Raw genomic sequence first — 17,273 nt, 5'->3', positions numbered from 1 at the left:
GAAATTTCCCAAACTCACTTGTTGCAACGGTGGGATGTTGTTAAATTCTTAGTACTAAGAATCTTTGTCAATACAAGCCATGTTTTTTCATAGCTCAGAGCAGATGTGTTGAAACTCATAATTTTGGGTCTTAGCATTTTTATCTTTTATTTGTTTTCCTGCGTTACTGAATAGATTTCATTTGGCGTATTTTAGTAGATCATAGAAATATTGTTGCATTGTTTGATGTTATTTCATGTAACGAAAATTCTATTCTTTATATTTGTAATATGCAGTTAAATACCTAATAAATAAAGAATACTTATGCACATCTAAATGCCAGTAATCAACATGAGTTATGACCCCACTGAAACGTTCCAAATATTCAAACTAACCCATGGTTGCATGTGCTCACAAAAACAACAATTTACCCGTACAAACAAAACCTTCAGTGTTTGCATCTGCCTCTTACCTTTGATGAGTGTGAGGAACTCCTCGTGTTTGACCTTGTTGCTCTGCATGTCTATCTTCAGCGTCATCAGCAAAGTGAAAAGAAACTTGTGGTCCTCATACAGGCCCCGTGCTGCGTACTTATAAACTTCAAAGGTCATGAACTCTATGATGTTGGCGATCCGTTTACTTGTGATAGGGCTTTTAGAAGACCTTTTCAGGGAAATAAACAGGTCTTCTAAATAACATAGCAACTTGAAGATTCTGTTGCTATGTCATAAAATTATACTTGCCAGTAGTAAGAGTGAGAACTTCTCTAAAATCAAATATAAACTACTAGTAATGATTGCACAACTTCATGAAGTAATAACTTGCAGGTTTTTACATTAGAAAGGTATGGTGGTTTAAATGCACAATAGTTCCTTGATTTGAAGTTTGCAAAGACTTTCCAATATACATATAAACACACAACAAATTACTATGGGCAAACCAATTCATTAAGCAGGAAATGGTAAATATCAGCGTATCCTCACCTGGCCAGAGAAAGGTCAAAAAGTCCCAGGAACTGTCTAAGAGACGTCTGATACATGACATTCACCATACTCATCTCTGTAATCAGGAAGTACAGGATGCTGCCCCTGGTGGCCACTGGAATCACACAGGGAAACACAAAAGCACAAACTCCAACAAAACAAGTAATATCGTTCATGAGGACATTTTTAAACAGGTTTTTGAAAGAATGTTCTGTTAACTGTAGCCTCCATCCATCCATCCATTCGCGTCCGCTTATCCTGTTCAGGGTCGCGGGGGGCGCTGGAGCCTATCCCAGCTGTCATAGGGCGAAAGGCGGGGTACACCCTGGACAGGTCGCCAGTCTGTCGCAGGGCCAACACACAGAGACAGACAACCATTCGCACTCACATTCACTCGCACATTCACACCTATGGGCAATTTGGATTAACCAATTAACCTATCCCCACTAACTGTAGCCTGTATTTTTTAAATTAAAACCAATATGTCTCACATTTGTGTAACTGAAGGCTGACTGACACTTTGCAGGCTTACTTAGAAAAACACACAAAAAAAGAGGGAACTTTGTTTTTAAATCATTTTCATTTTCACTTACCGGGCCGGTACTCCTCTCTGGCTGCGTTGATCTGGATCTCAGTCTCTGCGGCAATCTGTAACTTCTGAGTGACTTCTTCAGCCGTACACTTCGTGTTGCTAAGGACAAGAATCAGACTCTCATCATCAACCAAGGAACCCTAAAAAACACACAAACAATTTTTTTTTTTTTAAAAACGATTATTTTTCACAATTTATATCTTATAAAGCAAAAGAGAAAAAGAAAAAGAAGGCTGCAAACTATTTCTAGTTTTAATTAAAAAACGAGAATGCACAAAACTTGGCCCCAACCTCACCCATGCAAATGAATAAAACATTTTCTCACTGGTGGCAATGTAGTTAACCATTTCTAAAAAGAACATTTCTGACACATTGCGGTTTCTTGCCTGTGTGCTCGTCAGTCGGTAGAGAAGACTGTCTTCTAGTTCCTTCATCTTTCTCTTGTTAGATGTCACATCTTCCAAGAGGTCTGTCCTCTCCTTCTCCAATTCCTGGTGTCATAAAAGCAAAGAAAACACAACCACATGAGCAGATATAGCTGCAGGATGGTGCTAGAGAAAGCCTGTCATTAAAATCAAAGGTCTTTGATTCTGCATTGCTCTGATGAGTTGATTCTGTCTGTGGCTTTAGACTCTTCTCCGGTGCCTGTCTATCATGGTGGCCTCTGGTAGCTGTCTATATTATTCTTACTAATATCTGCAGCCGGGTGAAGGTCAAGAAGCTGAGATTTTGGCAAAAAAAATTAATAAATACCTTATCTAAATGAATAGATGAGCAGAATCCTTATGAAGAATAAAAACGCCCCTAGAGGAGAGATAGCCTCAGGGTGATGATAAGACCTGTAAAGCTATGTTGTCGCCCTTTTCTCCGTAGTCCTAAGTAAGCCCCAGCAAATGACTCCAGCTTACCTCTTCTAAGTGTCCAAAAGTGTTATTTCTGCACTGGGGAAAGCAGGTCTTATCAAAATTTACACCACAGTCTTGCCTGCTGGGAGCATAAATTTGACCAGCATGCTAAATCCCTTTTAGAGTATGAGAGACAATAATTGTGATATTTTGTTTTGAGAGTGCGAGAGATTAACCTAAAACAAAATTTGTCTTGTTATCTAAGTCAAATTTAATGGTGGCTCATAAGTAGGCCGACTATCCACATCCCATTAAACTGACTGCCTTTAAGCGGGTATAAAAAAAACAGTCACCACTTCTAAGTGGCAGGTGTGTTTTAAATCAATTAGATTGCTATTTTGATTGTAGATTACAAGCATATTTTCCTAAGAACTGCTGTGTTGGACACTATCACAGCAGGTTGTTATCAATGATAAATGCTCTTTACATATAATGTAATATAATATAATATAATATGAATACACAAATATTTATGAAAATGCTTTTTTTTTTACATTTCCTATAATTTTACTTTTACTATGAGAATTATTATGGTCAAGACAGCAGGCTGGTTTGAAACCAGTGGGTCTGAGAGGACAGAATTAGTATTCATACCCTTTCTATTACTGCATATGAATGATTTCAATAGCTTACAAAGACAGATGTAAGTCATACTGGAGCTGAAAGCTGTGCGTAGAATTGAAGTTTGACTGAAAGTAAAAAGAAACGATTCAACAGTGATGTTGGGTTTGTGAAAACTGCACAAATTGTAAAGACAAGAAGCAGGGCTTACAGCTGAGGTAGTAGTTTTAGCTCTTATTTGATTAAATCCAAATTTAGTACACAGATACAGTAACAAGCCTCTTCCCATCTGGAATAAATCTTTCATTTCATGACCAGCTATCAGCAGAGGGAAAATTGCTTTTCTGTAACAGGACCAGCCTTTTCAGAGTGACAATCAATGAGTCCTGCATTTGGTGCATTTATAATTCACTAATCTATTCCCCAGTGAGACTGACGTCACTTGTCTGTGTCTTTGTGCGTATGCTTGGTACCGATACACGTGAGCACTATTTCTGGGTTACTTTTATTCCCCACTCACACTGTGTTTGACCAAAGCAGGGCGGTTGCAATTGTTTGTATTCAAATGGCGTTCTGATGTCACAGTACAGAGAAAATGAGATTGGGAAAGATGTAGAGAGTCTGCATTTAAATGTTGTTCAAGATTTATTTCAGGTTCTACAAGGATGCACATAAGCAGTATTAATGCAGGGGTACAGTCTAATAGTACATTATGCTAACCTAATTTAAATATGTTCCTTAATTATGTATCGTCTGGCTTTAGTGGCTACCATTTTGAGTACTTGTATACCTGCTTTTCAGTGAGGATGACTCTGCCCAGCAGCTGGTCCTCCAGTCCTCTCATGGTGACAGTGAAGTCAATGATGGAGGTGCGAGCACTTATTTCAGGAGTGTAAGCCGGGTTAGGCAGCTTGGTGGTCATATACAACCTGAAGCCCTTCATCACATCCACTTCTTTGTCACCAAGCTTCACCTGCAAGAGGGTGTATGTGTGTTATTGTTTAGAATATTAAGTCTTACAAATAACATAATAAAGAGCTCAGAGTTGGAATTACTGGTTGGAGTTCTGGTTTTCCATTGGAAATTAATGTGGGTGTATTTGGATGCTAAAAGTTCATATTTTTAGCATCCAAAAGTGCAGAATTAATTTAGAGTGTTCTCATTTGTGTTTTCAGGAAATTGGAATTGTTCAAATCTTTATTAGCAACACAGAAAAGACATTTGCGCACAATATAAATGTTTTTTCTCCAAAAGCGCAAACCATTTTTTCCTTTAAAAACATATGAATGTCCTGTTGTACCCAGAGTCTACTTCCAAAGCTTAATTTGGGGTCGTCATTTAGGCTAATGAAACCAAAACCACTCAAACTGTGATCTGCAATTTTCCCAACTACAATTATCTTCAACATTACATAAAACTGAAGCTGCAATAGAGTCAAAATCGGTGCATTTCGCATCTCAGGAACAGGAAGCACTCTGCAAAAGTATGCTGCAATTTCAGCCTTCATCCTGTAAAATCATTTGATTTTTTTATTTTTGTTTTTTTACTAACATGCCCCCAAACACCCACAACTCACGCAACAGCATCAGGTAGCTCCAGTTTGTTTATTTCGCCCCCCAAAAAATAATATTCATTCAAATCAACCAACATCCCATCTGCACTGGCTCAATGCTCCACAGCCTGAACTCCTTTGCATTAGAATGTGAGCTAATACAGGATACCGAATGCACTTTGTGTACTGTATTTAATTTGATGTTACTTTAACAACTGATTGAGTTCGATTTATGTGGTGAATTTAACTTGTTTGGCATCAACAAAAATGATGGAAATAAAAAAGAAAAGGAAGTTTCATTATGCAACAGAAGTCTGTTAAAGTATCGACACTTGCCCTTGTTCTAAGTGGTGACATATTGAATGTTTGTTTCCCTGAGTATGTCTTAAAATTTTATATTTTATTGTATTTTTTGTTAATGTAGCTTTCAAAACTGTCTGAACACCCAAAGCAGAGTCAAGAGAACCAACTGTGCCTTTTTGACAAGATCTAATGATGCCGACCTTCTATAAAAAACAGCAAAATAAAGGAGGAAATAGTACAATGTACACTGCACAGTGTAAACCCTTTTCCCAGACTTACCAAGTACATTTTAATCTGTCTCAAAAGAATTAATATGATCTAGGAAATGTGGTCTGGCTGCCAATGATACTCATACTTAAAACTCTCTTCTAGTCGACACTACCTGTGCAGTGTCAGCGAGAGAGCTTGTTTTTCTCTGTCTGAGCTAATCAAGCTCTATCAGTCCAGGTGTGACAGCTGGCGTGCCAAGGAGAAGCTGGCAAAGTCTCATCATACTGACCACTAGTCTTTGAACATGCCTGCCAATTTCATACCCTTCTAACTAAAAGTAAAATCTAACACATGGATCTAAGTAGGATTATTTCGTTCTGTGTTGTTACCTTGTAAGTGGAGCCGGTTTTGATGAAGTTTTTCTCAAGTATGTTGTCAAGCGCAGGGTCCAACTCCTCCCCCACATCCTCAATCAAAAGGGGTCGACCAAGAGACAAACTGTCCTCTAGGTGGTTCTTGAAGTACTTGTGATTCAGTGAGGTGATCTGAGATCAGACAAGAAAACACATTTTAAAATGGTAATTGTCTGATTTCAATGTGCAGTTTGGATGACCACCACCACAGAGCCTGATATTGTCCTGAGGATATGAAATAAATGGGCTAAATGTGAGAAGATTTTACAAAACAGACAAAAATACTGATTTTACTGTACGATACAATAACCTTCCTATGTGACCACAGCAGCAATAATATTTGTCTCCAACAGGAGTAGGAGACACATGTGTGGTTTCCTCACTTTTCCTTCAAAGCTACAAAGGTCAGCCTCTATGTGCGGATTCTGACTGTTCAAGCTAACAAAGAATTACTTTTCAAGTGAGCCATTTTTAGAAAAAAATAAATAAACTTTTTCTAATGATGTGACCTGAAGAAAGGGTTGAAACCTACCGCTGGAGGAAATGTGTCTCCAGGATGCTCATAATGGGATTTCAGAATGCATTCACTCGGCTTAGAGATTGCCCCTAACAGGGTCAGCGACTTTTGCTTAGCTTATTATGTCTGCAGAATTGGTGGTAGTTTTTTTGTGGGGGGTTTTGACATTGTGCTCTGTATACTGGATAGCAGGAAGGACCAAGGGCATTAAAGAATTTAGGACCACAGTTACTAACAAGCAATGATGATCCACAAGGCCAGTAACATTGTGGGGATGGAGCTGTACTCTCTAAATGTGGTGTCAGAGAGAAGGATGTTTTCCAAGATAAGGACAATGCTGGACAATACCTCCCACCCAGTCACAGGAGCACGTTCAGTGAGAGACTGAGATTACCCAAATGCACCACTGAATGACACAGGAAATAATTCCTGCCGGTGGCTCTCTCTCTGTAAAATTCATGAATCTAAACCACCAGTACACACTGCAGTAGTTGCACACACTTATGATCTGCACATCCTATACAGGAATATAAGGGCACTGCAATTTCAGCTTTGTCTATATTCAGTGTTGTCTAATATATTGGGATATTTATAATTGGAGCTATTTTCGTTTATTAGAGCTGTTTTGTTCTATTTTTAAATTAGTATTATTTCATTGGTACTTTAACTTGGTAGTAACTGTTCTTACTTGGAACTGTGAACACACAATTTCCTCTAGGATTCTGATTCTGATATTAGAGGCCACTAAAAATCAAAATGGGCACAGGACATTTGGACTGGTGAAGAAGACTAGGTATAATGCAAAAGGCTGCATGACGGATGGATGAATGGATGCATTCATTTAACTTTTATATGCTTCAGACATTGAAACGAAATTGTAGAAGATAGTTTTGCAAACCTGTAGCTCATTCTTGGCTTCTTTGTTCTTGATCCAGATTTTTCCCTGTGTCTGTGGGTCAATAAGGAGGGGGAAGCGGGCAGCTTTGGTTACAATAATGCCATTGTGAATGGACAGGTCATCATTTGGCAAACCCTGTAAGACACAACATGAATATATGGTGAGGGTCAATCTTGATGCTTAACAGTATCTCCACCAATGATAAATGGTCCAGCAATCAATGTTTCCTGGGATCCTCGTTTAAAGATAAATAAAAGATATTAGCAGCTACCAGTGCTACCCATCAGCGTTTTAGTAGCACCTATGGTATCAGTTTAAAAATCCTAAATTGTCTGGTTTTCAAGTTATCTGATTTACAAACTGGGCGTCCACACCACCCGGTTGGCGACCCAGCAGACTGACAACAACACCATATCAGCTTTTTACTGCTGAGGGGTAAAAAAAAATATGACTGTTAACATAAACTAACATTTACACAAACGTTAAAACAACTTAAGCTAACAAAAATGTTAGCAATTCTAGTTAGATTCCCATATATTCACAAAACTTCTTTCAACTACTAACTACTACATTACTGTTACTACAACCAACAATAATAATAATGACGCTATCAGTTAATTTTTAATTAACCTAATTACCTTATTTTCCGCAGGATTTTAAGGTGCACATAAAATCCTTTAATTTTCTCAAAAATCGACAGTGAGCCTTATGTATGAATTCTGGTTGTGCCGATTTTATGTGGTACACAGCACTCAAAAATCTGTCAAAACATGTTTTAGTACAACTATGTTTTGGTAAGTTACGAAGAATTGATTGTCAGAGCGTTATGACAACCGTAGTCAAGAGCCTTGCGGAACAATCTGGGTCCAAAACTCCGTCAGTTTCAGGACAGGTCCCAAAGTCGAACAAACAGTGCGACATCACAGAGAGTTAACTGTCTAAATTCTTTCACATTTAATAAAATGATCAGCGTTGCTGATTTACCAGGTGTAACGATTACGTTTAACATACAGGCATCCATGAAAACAGAATTTATAAGATTATAGTTATAGGTTAGATTAGAGTTATAGGTTAGCAGGAAGTTAGCTCGCTAGTTTCCGTCTAAACATGATATACCATGTTATGACTGAGAGATTTCTGAAAAAAATTAAAACATACAGCTCTGCTATGGCTTCCAGCATAAATGAAGACAGAAAACTAAACAGCAGTGATGCTTGTAGGGTTACTGGGTTGGGCTAGCTGGTATATTGGGTTGGGCTAGCTGGTATATAATGCTGTGCTACATTACATGTGGCATTAATATGTAAAAACATCTTTAATTAGCAAAATAGATCACTGACCTGAAGGTTCCATTCACTAACTGTGGGCGCATCAATGAGCAGTTCAGTCAGATTGAGGTTGTTACCAAACGGGATGTAACGTTGCTTCAGCTCTCGCTGCCAGTCGTTCAGCAGAAGGTTACGAAACTCCTGATTGAAAGGTCCTGAGTAAGAAAGAAAGGCTGTGGCCAGAAGAACATCACCTGGAACAGGAACAAGCGTTGTTACGTGTACATACATATCAGTACACATCAGTGTATCAGTTACATATTAATCAGATGTGGCACTGCCTATGCACTGAAATGAGAACATGCCTAAATATTAGTGGGGTAATTTTAAAAGTGCAAGAAATTCCATGTCAAACAGTAGCATCACGACCATCCCGCTGATAAATTAAAAACATTAGCATACAATAACGACATGACAGATTAAGGTTATAACTCCAAGTATAACTGCATCATCAGACAGAGATTTTTCACTTCACTGCACATTATTTATCCACAGAACATTTCCCATATCACACAAAGAACTTCATATTATTATGATAGATATTTGTTATTATGTTGCAGAGGCTAACTCTATGTTTTTGAAACCTGCTGTGAAACCCACCCACGAGCCGTTTGGTTTGGACAGCAAACTCTTTGCTCTGTTCCGTCCATCTCTCCTTCTCGCCAGCGAGACCGCTGATGAGACTGGACGCTGTCTGCATCTTGTGTCTGCAGCGCTCAGCATCCTCCAGCAGCGTCTGATGGGAAAGGGGCCCGCAAACAGGTCAGTAGGTTGATGTGTCTATTTAGCCTTGTGTGTCTGTCCAAGTGTGTCTGCCTCTATCCAAGTCTTATTCCACCATCTGCACATTCGTGGATTAAACCCCTAAAAGCTCATCTCTGTTCATCAGAATTACATACCCATCATCATTATCTAACTTAGTACGCATGAATCTAAGAATATTTGCCTCTTCCCTCAGCTGCTCACCAGCGAACTGCCCCTCACTGCATGCGCAAGCCACACTTTAGGTTTTTTTGCTTGACAGAGAGGGACACAGTGCCCTTCCACACTGCTGAAGTGTGTGCTTTGTTAAGCAGGAGAGAAAAACCGAGGGCTTCTTCTGTAAATCAAGAGGACTATAAAGGAGAGGTGGTGCTGTTCCAACAGGTCACAGGAGAGAAGAAGTAGTGTGATGTGTCAGGAACACAGTGACTTGGGCAAAATAAAGAAAATGCTGGGTGTTAAATCTGTGATTACAAACAAAGCATACAAATGCAGACAGATTAACACGTCCTGGGAAGCTTGTATTGCCCCAAGCTATTGTTGTTAATGTTATCTTCACTTTATCTGTCTTCTTTTGCTTTCCAGGACTCATTTTTAAAAAAATATATTTTACCACTTTATAAAGGGGAAATATTGAAAAAGGCATGTGGCCTGTGCTATGAAGCAGAATTTCATCTTATCCTGGTACTTTCAGGGCTAACCCTGAGTTTTTTGTATTATGAAGGTGGTTTACTTCTTACCGAGTTATATCACCATGGTAAATTATGCTGCAAATCTAACTTGCCTTTTAAACATAATTGAATTAAACACTTGATTACAGTCCATCAGATTCTGTTTAGATCATCAGTATCTTAATGACTGAGCTATGATATTTTTAAGCATGTCTGTTTCCTTCCCTAGTGTGAGCCTAGTGAGCCTAGTGTTCCCAGTCTTCATCCAGAGAGCCATCTAGATTTCCAGTTCTTTTTCTGTTTTTTGCCTTTTATTGTTTAGTTATGGACTTCGACTGCATTCCTAATAAAGCTTGCTTTCTGTTTTACATCGAGACTTTGGTCTTCACTTGGAGCCACTCCTGTCCATCATCAACACCAAATGCCTTTGCAACGAGCCTTTCAGTCTCACTTTTAGCCCTGGAAGATGAACAGTCTCTGCATCTTAATCATGACATTATAACCTGTTCCCGTCCTGGTCTCTTAATCAGGGAGTCTTGATTCACTTGCTGTTCCATTAAGATGTTACATTTCACATCACAAAGTGTACTGAACATGGGAAAACACAGACCAGATGCTCTCACAGACCTCCACAGAGGATTAACCGGTGTTACTCAGTCACTTCAGTAACTAAGGTTCAGTCCTTTTTTTCCTTTTAGCCAGGCTGTCACAGATCTTATGGTACATTTGTCATACTGTACATACTGCAGTTTATAATAATATTGTTATTACATCAGTGGCACATTGATATTCTCAAAAAACATTTTGCTTTCTTGAAGAACGTGGGAAAAAATATCATGTAACAAATAATAAACACAGTTTATCCCCTATAGTAATTGTTGCACTTTCAAATAAAAGATAAAAGGTATTAAATTCCTATATCAGGAGCAACACACAGGTTTTGTGTACTGAACTAAATTACAGTTGTGTTTTGATGAAGTTGCTGACCTGTTTCTCCATCATTGCTTTCTCATATTCCCCCTGTACCACATCAAGCTCTGCCTGCTTGGCGTCTAGCTCAGCCTGAGCTTTCTGAAGGTCCGCATTAGCTATGGTCAGACGATTCTCCTGCACGGCCAAGTTAGCCTAGAAAAAACAGAGAAAAACAATGAAAGAGTGTGGAGGGGAGAGCTGTGATGGTTTGTTTGTTTGCTTTGTTTTTTGCACATTAAAAGCTTCAGGTAAAAAACAGAGAAAAAGTCATTAAATAGTTAAATGGTTAGTGGGATGCCAGTTTATCTCACAGCATGCGCAACCCACAAAGATTAAATGCAGCAGCCAGCGTTCAACTCTAACCCATGGCCTCAGTTACCAGTGTGCTATCTAATAGAGGCAGAAATGTCTGAAAATGGTTAGTAAGATATTTTAGAAGAATGGACATAAACACTGAAAGAAAGAGTTTGAAGATGACAGAAGTAAGCAAAAAGATAGTTTGTGTATAGAGCTAGGGTTGTAGAGAAAACACTGAAGCTCAAAAGCTTTGGAGAAAACTTGAGAGTGTGCTTGGTGTGGGATAAGGAAAAAACATAGCTATTTAATATTAATTGACATCTGAGGGGAACATCCCGTCTCATCTTTCTGCATGTCTGTCCATTCGACTGTATCTCTGTATCCAGCTTAAAGGGAAAACACCACTGGGCTCGAAACCAGAAAATCTGTTTTGTAGGCTGTGCTCCACAAAAGGTCAAAATAAAACAACAGTGCCGAGGGATGTGTATATATGTAGCTGTGTGTGAGTGTGTTTGGAGGGGGATTAGGGAAACAAAGTGGAAAGGAGGAAAAAGAAATTGGTGGCTAGAGCAAAAAGAATAGAATGCAGTTAAGAAAAGAGAGAGGTGTTGAATGAGAACTAACAAGGGTGACAGCAACAGATGTCATCATCAGGCAACATTTCCAAAAGCATAAATGTACACTGTAAATGCCTTTAAATGACTATGACCCATCAGACATTCACAGCAGCTTGTATTTACTTGTAGTTAACCGAGTGGGTGATTCTTCAGAAGAATTTTGCCTTTTGTGTTGGTGAAAGCACATGTTACAGCCATGGGTCACTTCGCTCCTTCATCTGGCGTGATTAGCCCTGTCTGTTTTGTATGCTTATTAGCATGTGCAAGCCCCTGTTAATGATTGGTGCCTGGACTTGTCTCTCATCCTGCCTCCTGGCCTGCTCTGCGTTCTCTCACGAATGACTGGACAGTTGCCCCGGTGCAGTGGTTCAACTGGAATACAGCACTAATCACAGCAGCCGCTTTAAAAGAGCTGCCACTTTGCTATTCAGGACAGTGTGAACAACGTGCCATGCTGTGTTTCCTGATTGCATGAACTAAAGGTTGCTTGTTAGCTAGTTTTGTATTGTTTGTAGCTAACAAGCTTCTGCAAGCAACTCTGTGTAGTGCTTCTCATGATTCTGTAACCTCTTCCGTTGACCAAGCTCGGCACACTCATCCAACTAGAGACACTCAGTTTAGAGGGTGACTAGTTAAGTAAGTTTGTCCCTTTAAAAAATGATAAGTAAAAGAGAGATTAGTTGAAGTAAAGTTCAGTTGCTTCTGGTTAGAAAGCGGTCATTGGCACAGTCTGGCATCTTTATATCCACTTTTCCATTGTGCTTAGACTACATTATCTCTAAACATATTTTCTAAATTTCTATATTTTTTTGACCAAATAATTTTCTGTTTTGGAAGAATTAACTGCTGAATAAGGTAAGGCTGAATATTAACACTTTAGAAACGTTCTAACATTGAAAATGTTAGCTCTATATTTTCTACTAAGTCCTTTTTCCCCAAAAACAGCCACAGATCAAGAAAATGTTTGATTTAAAGGTCAATCATGGATGCAATACACCGTTTTTCTTTTTGTTAAACACTTTACTTTGCCTTTAGTGGCTGATTTTGCTGATCCATTTAGTTGTCAAAAATGGCACACACAAAAAAATGACAAAAATAAAGATTTAGTATGTTTGTATTTTATCTCTGGGGTAAGCATGAAGGTGAGAGAAGGCTCAGCTGGTAAGCTTTTAGCTTACACAACTTGTGATGCTGTGCAGTAATAATCAAGACTTTGCACATATTTTCTGCAGATATCAGATCTGGGTGTGTGGATTTAATAATTCATAATTAATAATTGAATAATTCACAGGGATTCCAGTGACATAAAGCGAATAAATAGTGCAGCCTGCTGCATAAATAAGCAGTCTTTGAGCACAAGGAGTCTGAGGAAATCCATTTTCAGGCTTGTATCACAAGATTAAAAACGTAAGCCTTGAAAATCTGAGATGCACCCAATGTTTATAATCAGTGGATAAATACTTCTGAATTTTGCTGCACTTCAAACTTCTACCATCAGCAAATTATTGCTGCTGCAGTGTGGAAATGTGCCTTTTTGTGCTTTTGTGGCTTGTGGTTTTTCTACAGAATGAAATAGTCCAAAAAGTGTGTGTGTGTCCCTAATGTTACACATTTTAGGAGGTGTTTCATAATGCATATTTGTAAGGGTGAGTTTAACTTACAGATGCCAATTGGTAGTCAGTGGAATAGTAGATTATTCAGTTCACTTTCTGCTTTTCTGAGGAAGCACTCTACTAGATCTGCAATAATGTTTGTTACCTTCAAGGGCAAGACCTCCTTGTTGATGGAAAAGAAGGAAGCCATGGCTTTGGTCCAGGATGCTATGCCAGCTACATTGCCACACACCCTCTTGGCTGTTTCGATGTTGTAGTCAGGCATTTCGAAATAAGGCTGCAGGAGCTCCACAGTTTCCCTATTAATGCTGTCCTTGGGGAATTGCTTCAGGAGGGGAAAAGAGGCAGAAAAAACAGAATGAGTATGCGGCGGTTTAATCTGGGACTTATTTCAGCCTTTGCATTTAGACAAATGCTGAAAATGCAAAGCTATACAAAACCAGAGAAAATGAAAAAATACATACTGAAAGGGACAAAGACAGAAAATAGAGCATGTACTCAATTGAGACCAAAATTGCATCAGGATGAAAAAAAAAACTATTTAAATCAGGGCATCAATGGGTTATGTTTAAAATAAAAGGTGTTTACAAATAAATATTTTAATAAGACATGAACCACTTTTATGGAAGTGCAGAGACTAAACTCTTAGAGTCTAAGTTTAGCCCTTTCTATTATGTAGAATGTAGCTTTCATTCATGTTAAACATGGCAAATAACACAAAGCATAAATCCTGAATCATGTGTTGAGATAATATGAGCACTTCAGTCTTAACTATATACAAATTAAATAAATGTTACTGCACCTGCAGACTGCCCAGGAAGTTTCCAGCAGTCATGAGTTTTAATGACTCCTGCCATGAAGGAGTGTTGCAGTTCTTCTCTGGGTCAACTTTCACAGGGTTGACCTTCCTCTGGAAGAGCAGCAGCACGCAGTCCATGATCCGCATGATGAGGTGAGGGGGGCGACCGAGTGTCCGTACTGTGGCAATATCCGACGGTTTAATTGTCTATGTGGGCAAAGAGGACAAACGGAGAGCGGGAGAATTTAGAACAGTCATTTACTGTATGGCATGACCCCGATGGGAGAGCTGGAAACATGTGACAAGTAAGTCGAGTAAGGATTTGACGCCAGCAAACTGGACAAACGCAGAGCATGTTAGGAGACGATTAGAGCAGCGCGTTACTATGACGAGAACAAAGGATAAATCATTTGTTTCTCATTACCGTGTTCAAAGAAGAGACAGATACATTAATGAGGATTATACCTAATTCTCCAGTTTCAGAATATAAAAGCAGAGGAGGTGTGCAGAGGGAAACAACACGACGACTGTAAGTATAAACTGTGGCAGAATGAGAGGAGTTCAGGAGAGGGTGACACAGGATTTCCTCCAGGGACTGATTAAAACAAGAGACAGCAGACCAGTAAAGAAAATGTTCCTGTGAGAACTGTTCGGCTGCTTTACTCTCTTCTTATCTTTTCTTTTTTTGCACTTCCCATTTCTGTTCTCTCCTCCTTGCTCCATTTCCACTCAGTGCAAGCCTGAATTTCCCACTAGAGTGTCAGCCACCAGACAGTCTGGGTTATCATGTACTTCTACTTTCACTAGCCTATATCCTCTATTCTCCTACAGCTTCTTATGAAAATCTCTCACTAAGCCCATTGTTACAAAATAAAATTATCACTCCAGTTCAGCAAGAACTACAAAAACTAAACCATTTTATGCTTTACTGTCATCATTAATCCACTGTAACTATTAGCAAATCAGCTCCTTTTGTATGACAAGGAAATGTTATAGAATGGTACCGTTACCTTGAGTTTGCACACACACAAACTCGGTCCTTTTAAAGGCTGGGTGAATATCCAAATTAATCAGGAAACAGAACCGGTCGGTGAATATTTTAATGTGACAGTGTGGTATGAAAAGCCTGAAGAAAGGAAACATGAATTCCTTCAACTCCTCTGCCACTAAAACTGATGTTCTTGAATAAGTTAGAAAATATCTTTTACTTTAATCTCGCTATACTGCAGAACACCAGCAACATTAGGAAGTGTCTTGGGTTGTCTGTTTAGAAATCCGTGGTTTCTATATGCAGTTGCACGATAACATTTTTTTAATGAGGGAATTGCCACAGGAGCTCTGCATGCAACCATCTACCCAGGAGGACAGCTTTAATTACAATGCAGCTAGAGGCACCAGACGACCATACTAAGTTTAGACACACCAGGACAGTAAAGCTGCAGGCAGAAACATTCATACAGCTTCACACATTAAGTCACAGAGGGCTTTAAGTGGCACCCTGAAGCAATACATAGTAAAAGAGCAGGAGAAATCTAAATTGGGTAAATGTAAGTCACACATTAAAGCACAAAAAGACTGCCCTCACTTTTTTAAATATTCAAGTTATATTGTAGGGTTAGATCATGAAGGCAAAAGCAAATATGCTTTGCTTTACTGGATCAAACATGCTTACATTCACCCCCCTAAAGCTGTGACACAGGAAAAACTCTGCTTATGAGTGAAATAATCTAATAGCTACAAGACTCGTGGTGTCTACAAGATGAACTTTGATGACTCTGGTGATCTCCCGCCTTTTTTCACTGGCACTAACATTAGGGTGACATTTGGCTCATGAAAGCCAGTTCAGACAACGATGTCACGTTGCTGTTGAATGATTAATTGCAATCATTTTTCCAGCACATTTTGTAATCTTCAGATCATTTTAATTTGTCTCGTTAAGTGATTTATGATCAACTACCTGCAAAACTAATTATCCTATAATACACCCCCCGGTCCAACACACACACGCACACGCACACACACACTCACACTCACCGCCAATGTGGTACTCAAAAAAAAATACTCAGGTTTAACATTTAAACTGAAATGGTTCGTATAGCATGTTGTGAATCTCTAGCATGGCTATAGGCTCTGAGTGATTTAAAAGAAAACAAACAAACAAACAAACAAACAAAAAAGACGTCTGAACGTAGATATGTCTACCTGAGAAATTTAAGTCTGGAGGGAAGCCTTGGAGGCATGTATTCAACATTGCTGTTTCAACATCCCATACCTGCAGCGCAGCCTCTGCCTCCTCGAGAGCTGGCCGGGCAGCTTCGAGTTTCTCCTCAGCGATGGCCTTGTCAGCTGAAATGCTGTCCACAATGGCCTGCGCCTTGTCCTTCACCTTTTGTACCTCTACCTTCACTCGCTCTGCTGCCTGGGCTTTTACTGTCACCTCCTTCAACACCTGCACAAGAAAACAAACACACATTATAAGTGACAGAGAAATGATTTGAAGCTGGGAGACTTTCTCAGCTGAGAAAAGATCGTAAGTGTGGTTAAGTAGAAAACAGAATGCTCAATCCAATGGGAGATGGCAGATCTGAGCATTTGTAACACTGAAGAGGCTCTACCTGATATAGAGGTCTCTGTATAACAAGAGTGAGTGTTCACGAATGGAGGGAAAAAAAGAGACGGCTTAAACTGCTTCACTTATGCTGAAGCATGACTGTAAAAAATACACATTCGTCCCATTAAACATCTATTTGTCTTATTTCTCTCACTGCAAGAGGGTAATTTTACGCAACAATACAATATTCCCCAAACAATCACTGGAAAGCCTGATTCCCAGCAAGGGACACAATAAACACTTCATCTCTTCATTCTGTGTTCACTTTCTTATTAATGCATGAAACTTTATATTAGTGTCTAATACAAACTAGCATGTATCCATTCAATTCTGTTGATTAGTTCATAGACCGTGTTGCTGTTTTAATAAAAATGCAACTAAAAAGCCAGCTGAAGCATTCTGTATGCTTGTTGAACCTTAAACCCACACACATACAAATAAAAATCCCCTCCCTGCCTACAAACGTACCATATCAGCCTTGTCATTGGCAATCTGTAGCTCCTTCTCTTTCACCTCCAGTTCTTTGCTGAGAGCTGCCACTGACACCGATGCCTCCTTCAGCTTTTGGAGACCAGTATTCATCCTGAAGAGGAGAAATTTTGAATACAGTTGATCAAGTCAAATATGATTACAGCAAACTTGTTGCTTCTGTGTACTGTCTGTCTACTATCTGGGTTTCTGTTTGCTTAA

General features: G+C 39.1%; 1 protein-coding gene across 1 annotated transcript in view; it reads right to left on the bottom strand.

The window, feature by feature from the left end:
• dnah5 (dynein, axonemal, heavy chain 5) overlaps positions 1 to 17,273 on the bottom strand; it is a 109,328-nt gene that overhangs the window by 39,555 nt on the left and 52,500 nt on the right. The window contains exons 63-76 of the mRNA XM_086310800.1: positions 17,052 to 17,166; positions 16,245 to 16,421; positions 13,976 to 14,179; positions 13,319 to 13,498; positions 10,662 to 10,799; positions 8,842 to 8,977; positions 8,254 to 8,435; positions 6,914 to 7,048; positions 5,475 to 5,630; positions 3,811 to 3,993; positions 1,941 to 2,045; positions 1,556 to 1,694; positions 963 to 1,077; positions 452 to 642 (exon numbers count right to left, since the gene is read on the bottom strand). Of these exons, the coding sequence (XP_086166926.1) occupies positions 452 to 642; positions 963 to 1,077; positions 1,556 to 1,694; positions 1,941 to 2,045; positions 3,811 to 3,993; positions 5,475 to 5,630; positions 6,914 to 7,048; positions 8,254 to 8,435; positions 8,842 to 8,977; positions 10,662 to 10,799; positions 13,319 to 13,498; positions 13,976 to 14,179; positions 16,245 to 16,421; positions 17,052 to 17,166 (2,156 nt within the window). The remainder of the gene's footprint in view (positions 1 to 451; positions 643 to 962; positions 1,078 to 1,555; positions 1,695 to 1,940; positions 2,046 to 3,810; positions 3,994 to 5,474; positions 5,631 to 6,913; positions 7,049 to 8,253; positions 8,436 to 8,841; positions 8,978 to 10,661; positions 10,800 to 13,318; positions 13,499 to 13,975; positions 14,180 to 16,244; positions 16,422 to 17,051; positions 17,167 to 17,273) is intronic.

The sequence above is a fragment of the Aulonocara sp. 'chitande type north' Nkhata Bay genome, linkage group LG11, assembly GCF_057382095.1.
Source record: "Aulonocara sp. 'chitande type north' Nkhata Bay isolate Kocher_YH1m ecotype deep benthic linkage group LG11, A_spYH_male_GT1.1, whole genome shotgun sequence".
Lineage (NCBI taxonomy): Eukaryota > Metazoa > Chordata > Actinopteri > Cichliformes > Cichlidae > Aulonocara > Aulonocara sp. 'chitande type north' Nkhata Bay.
The sequence above is the reverse complement of the archived record's forward strand: the minus strand, read 5'-3'. Positions and strand labels throughout refer to the sequence as shown.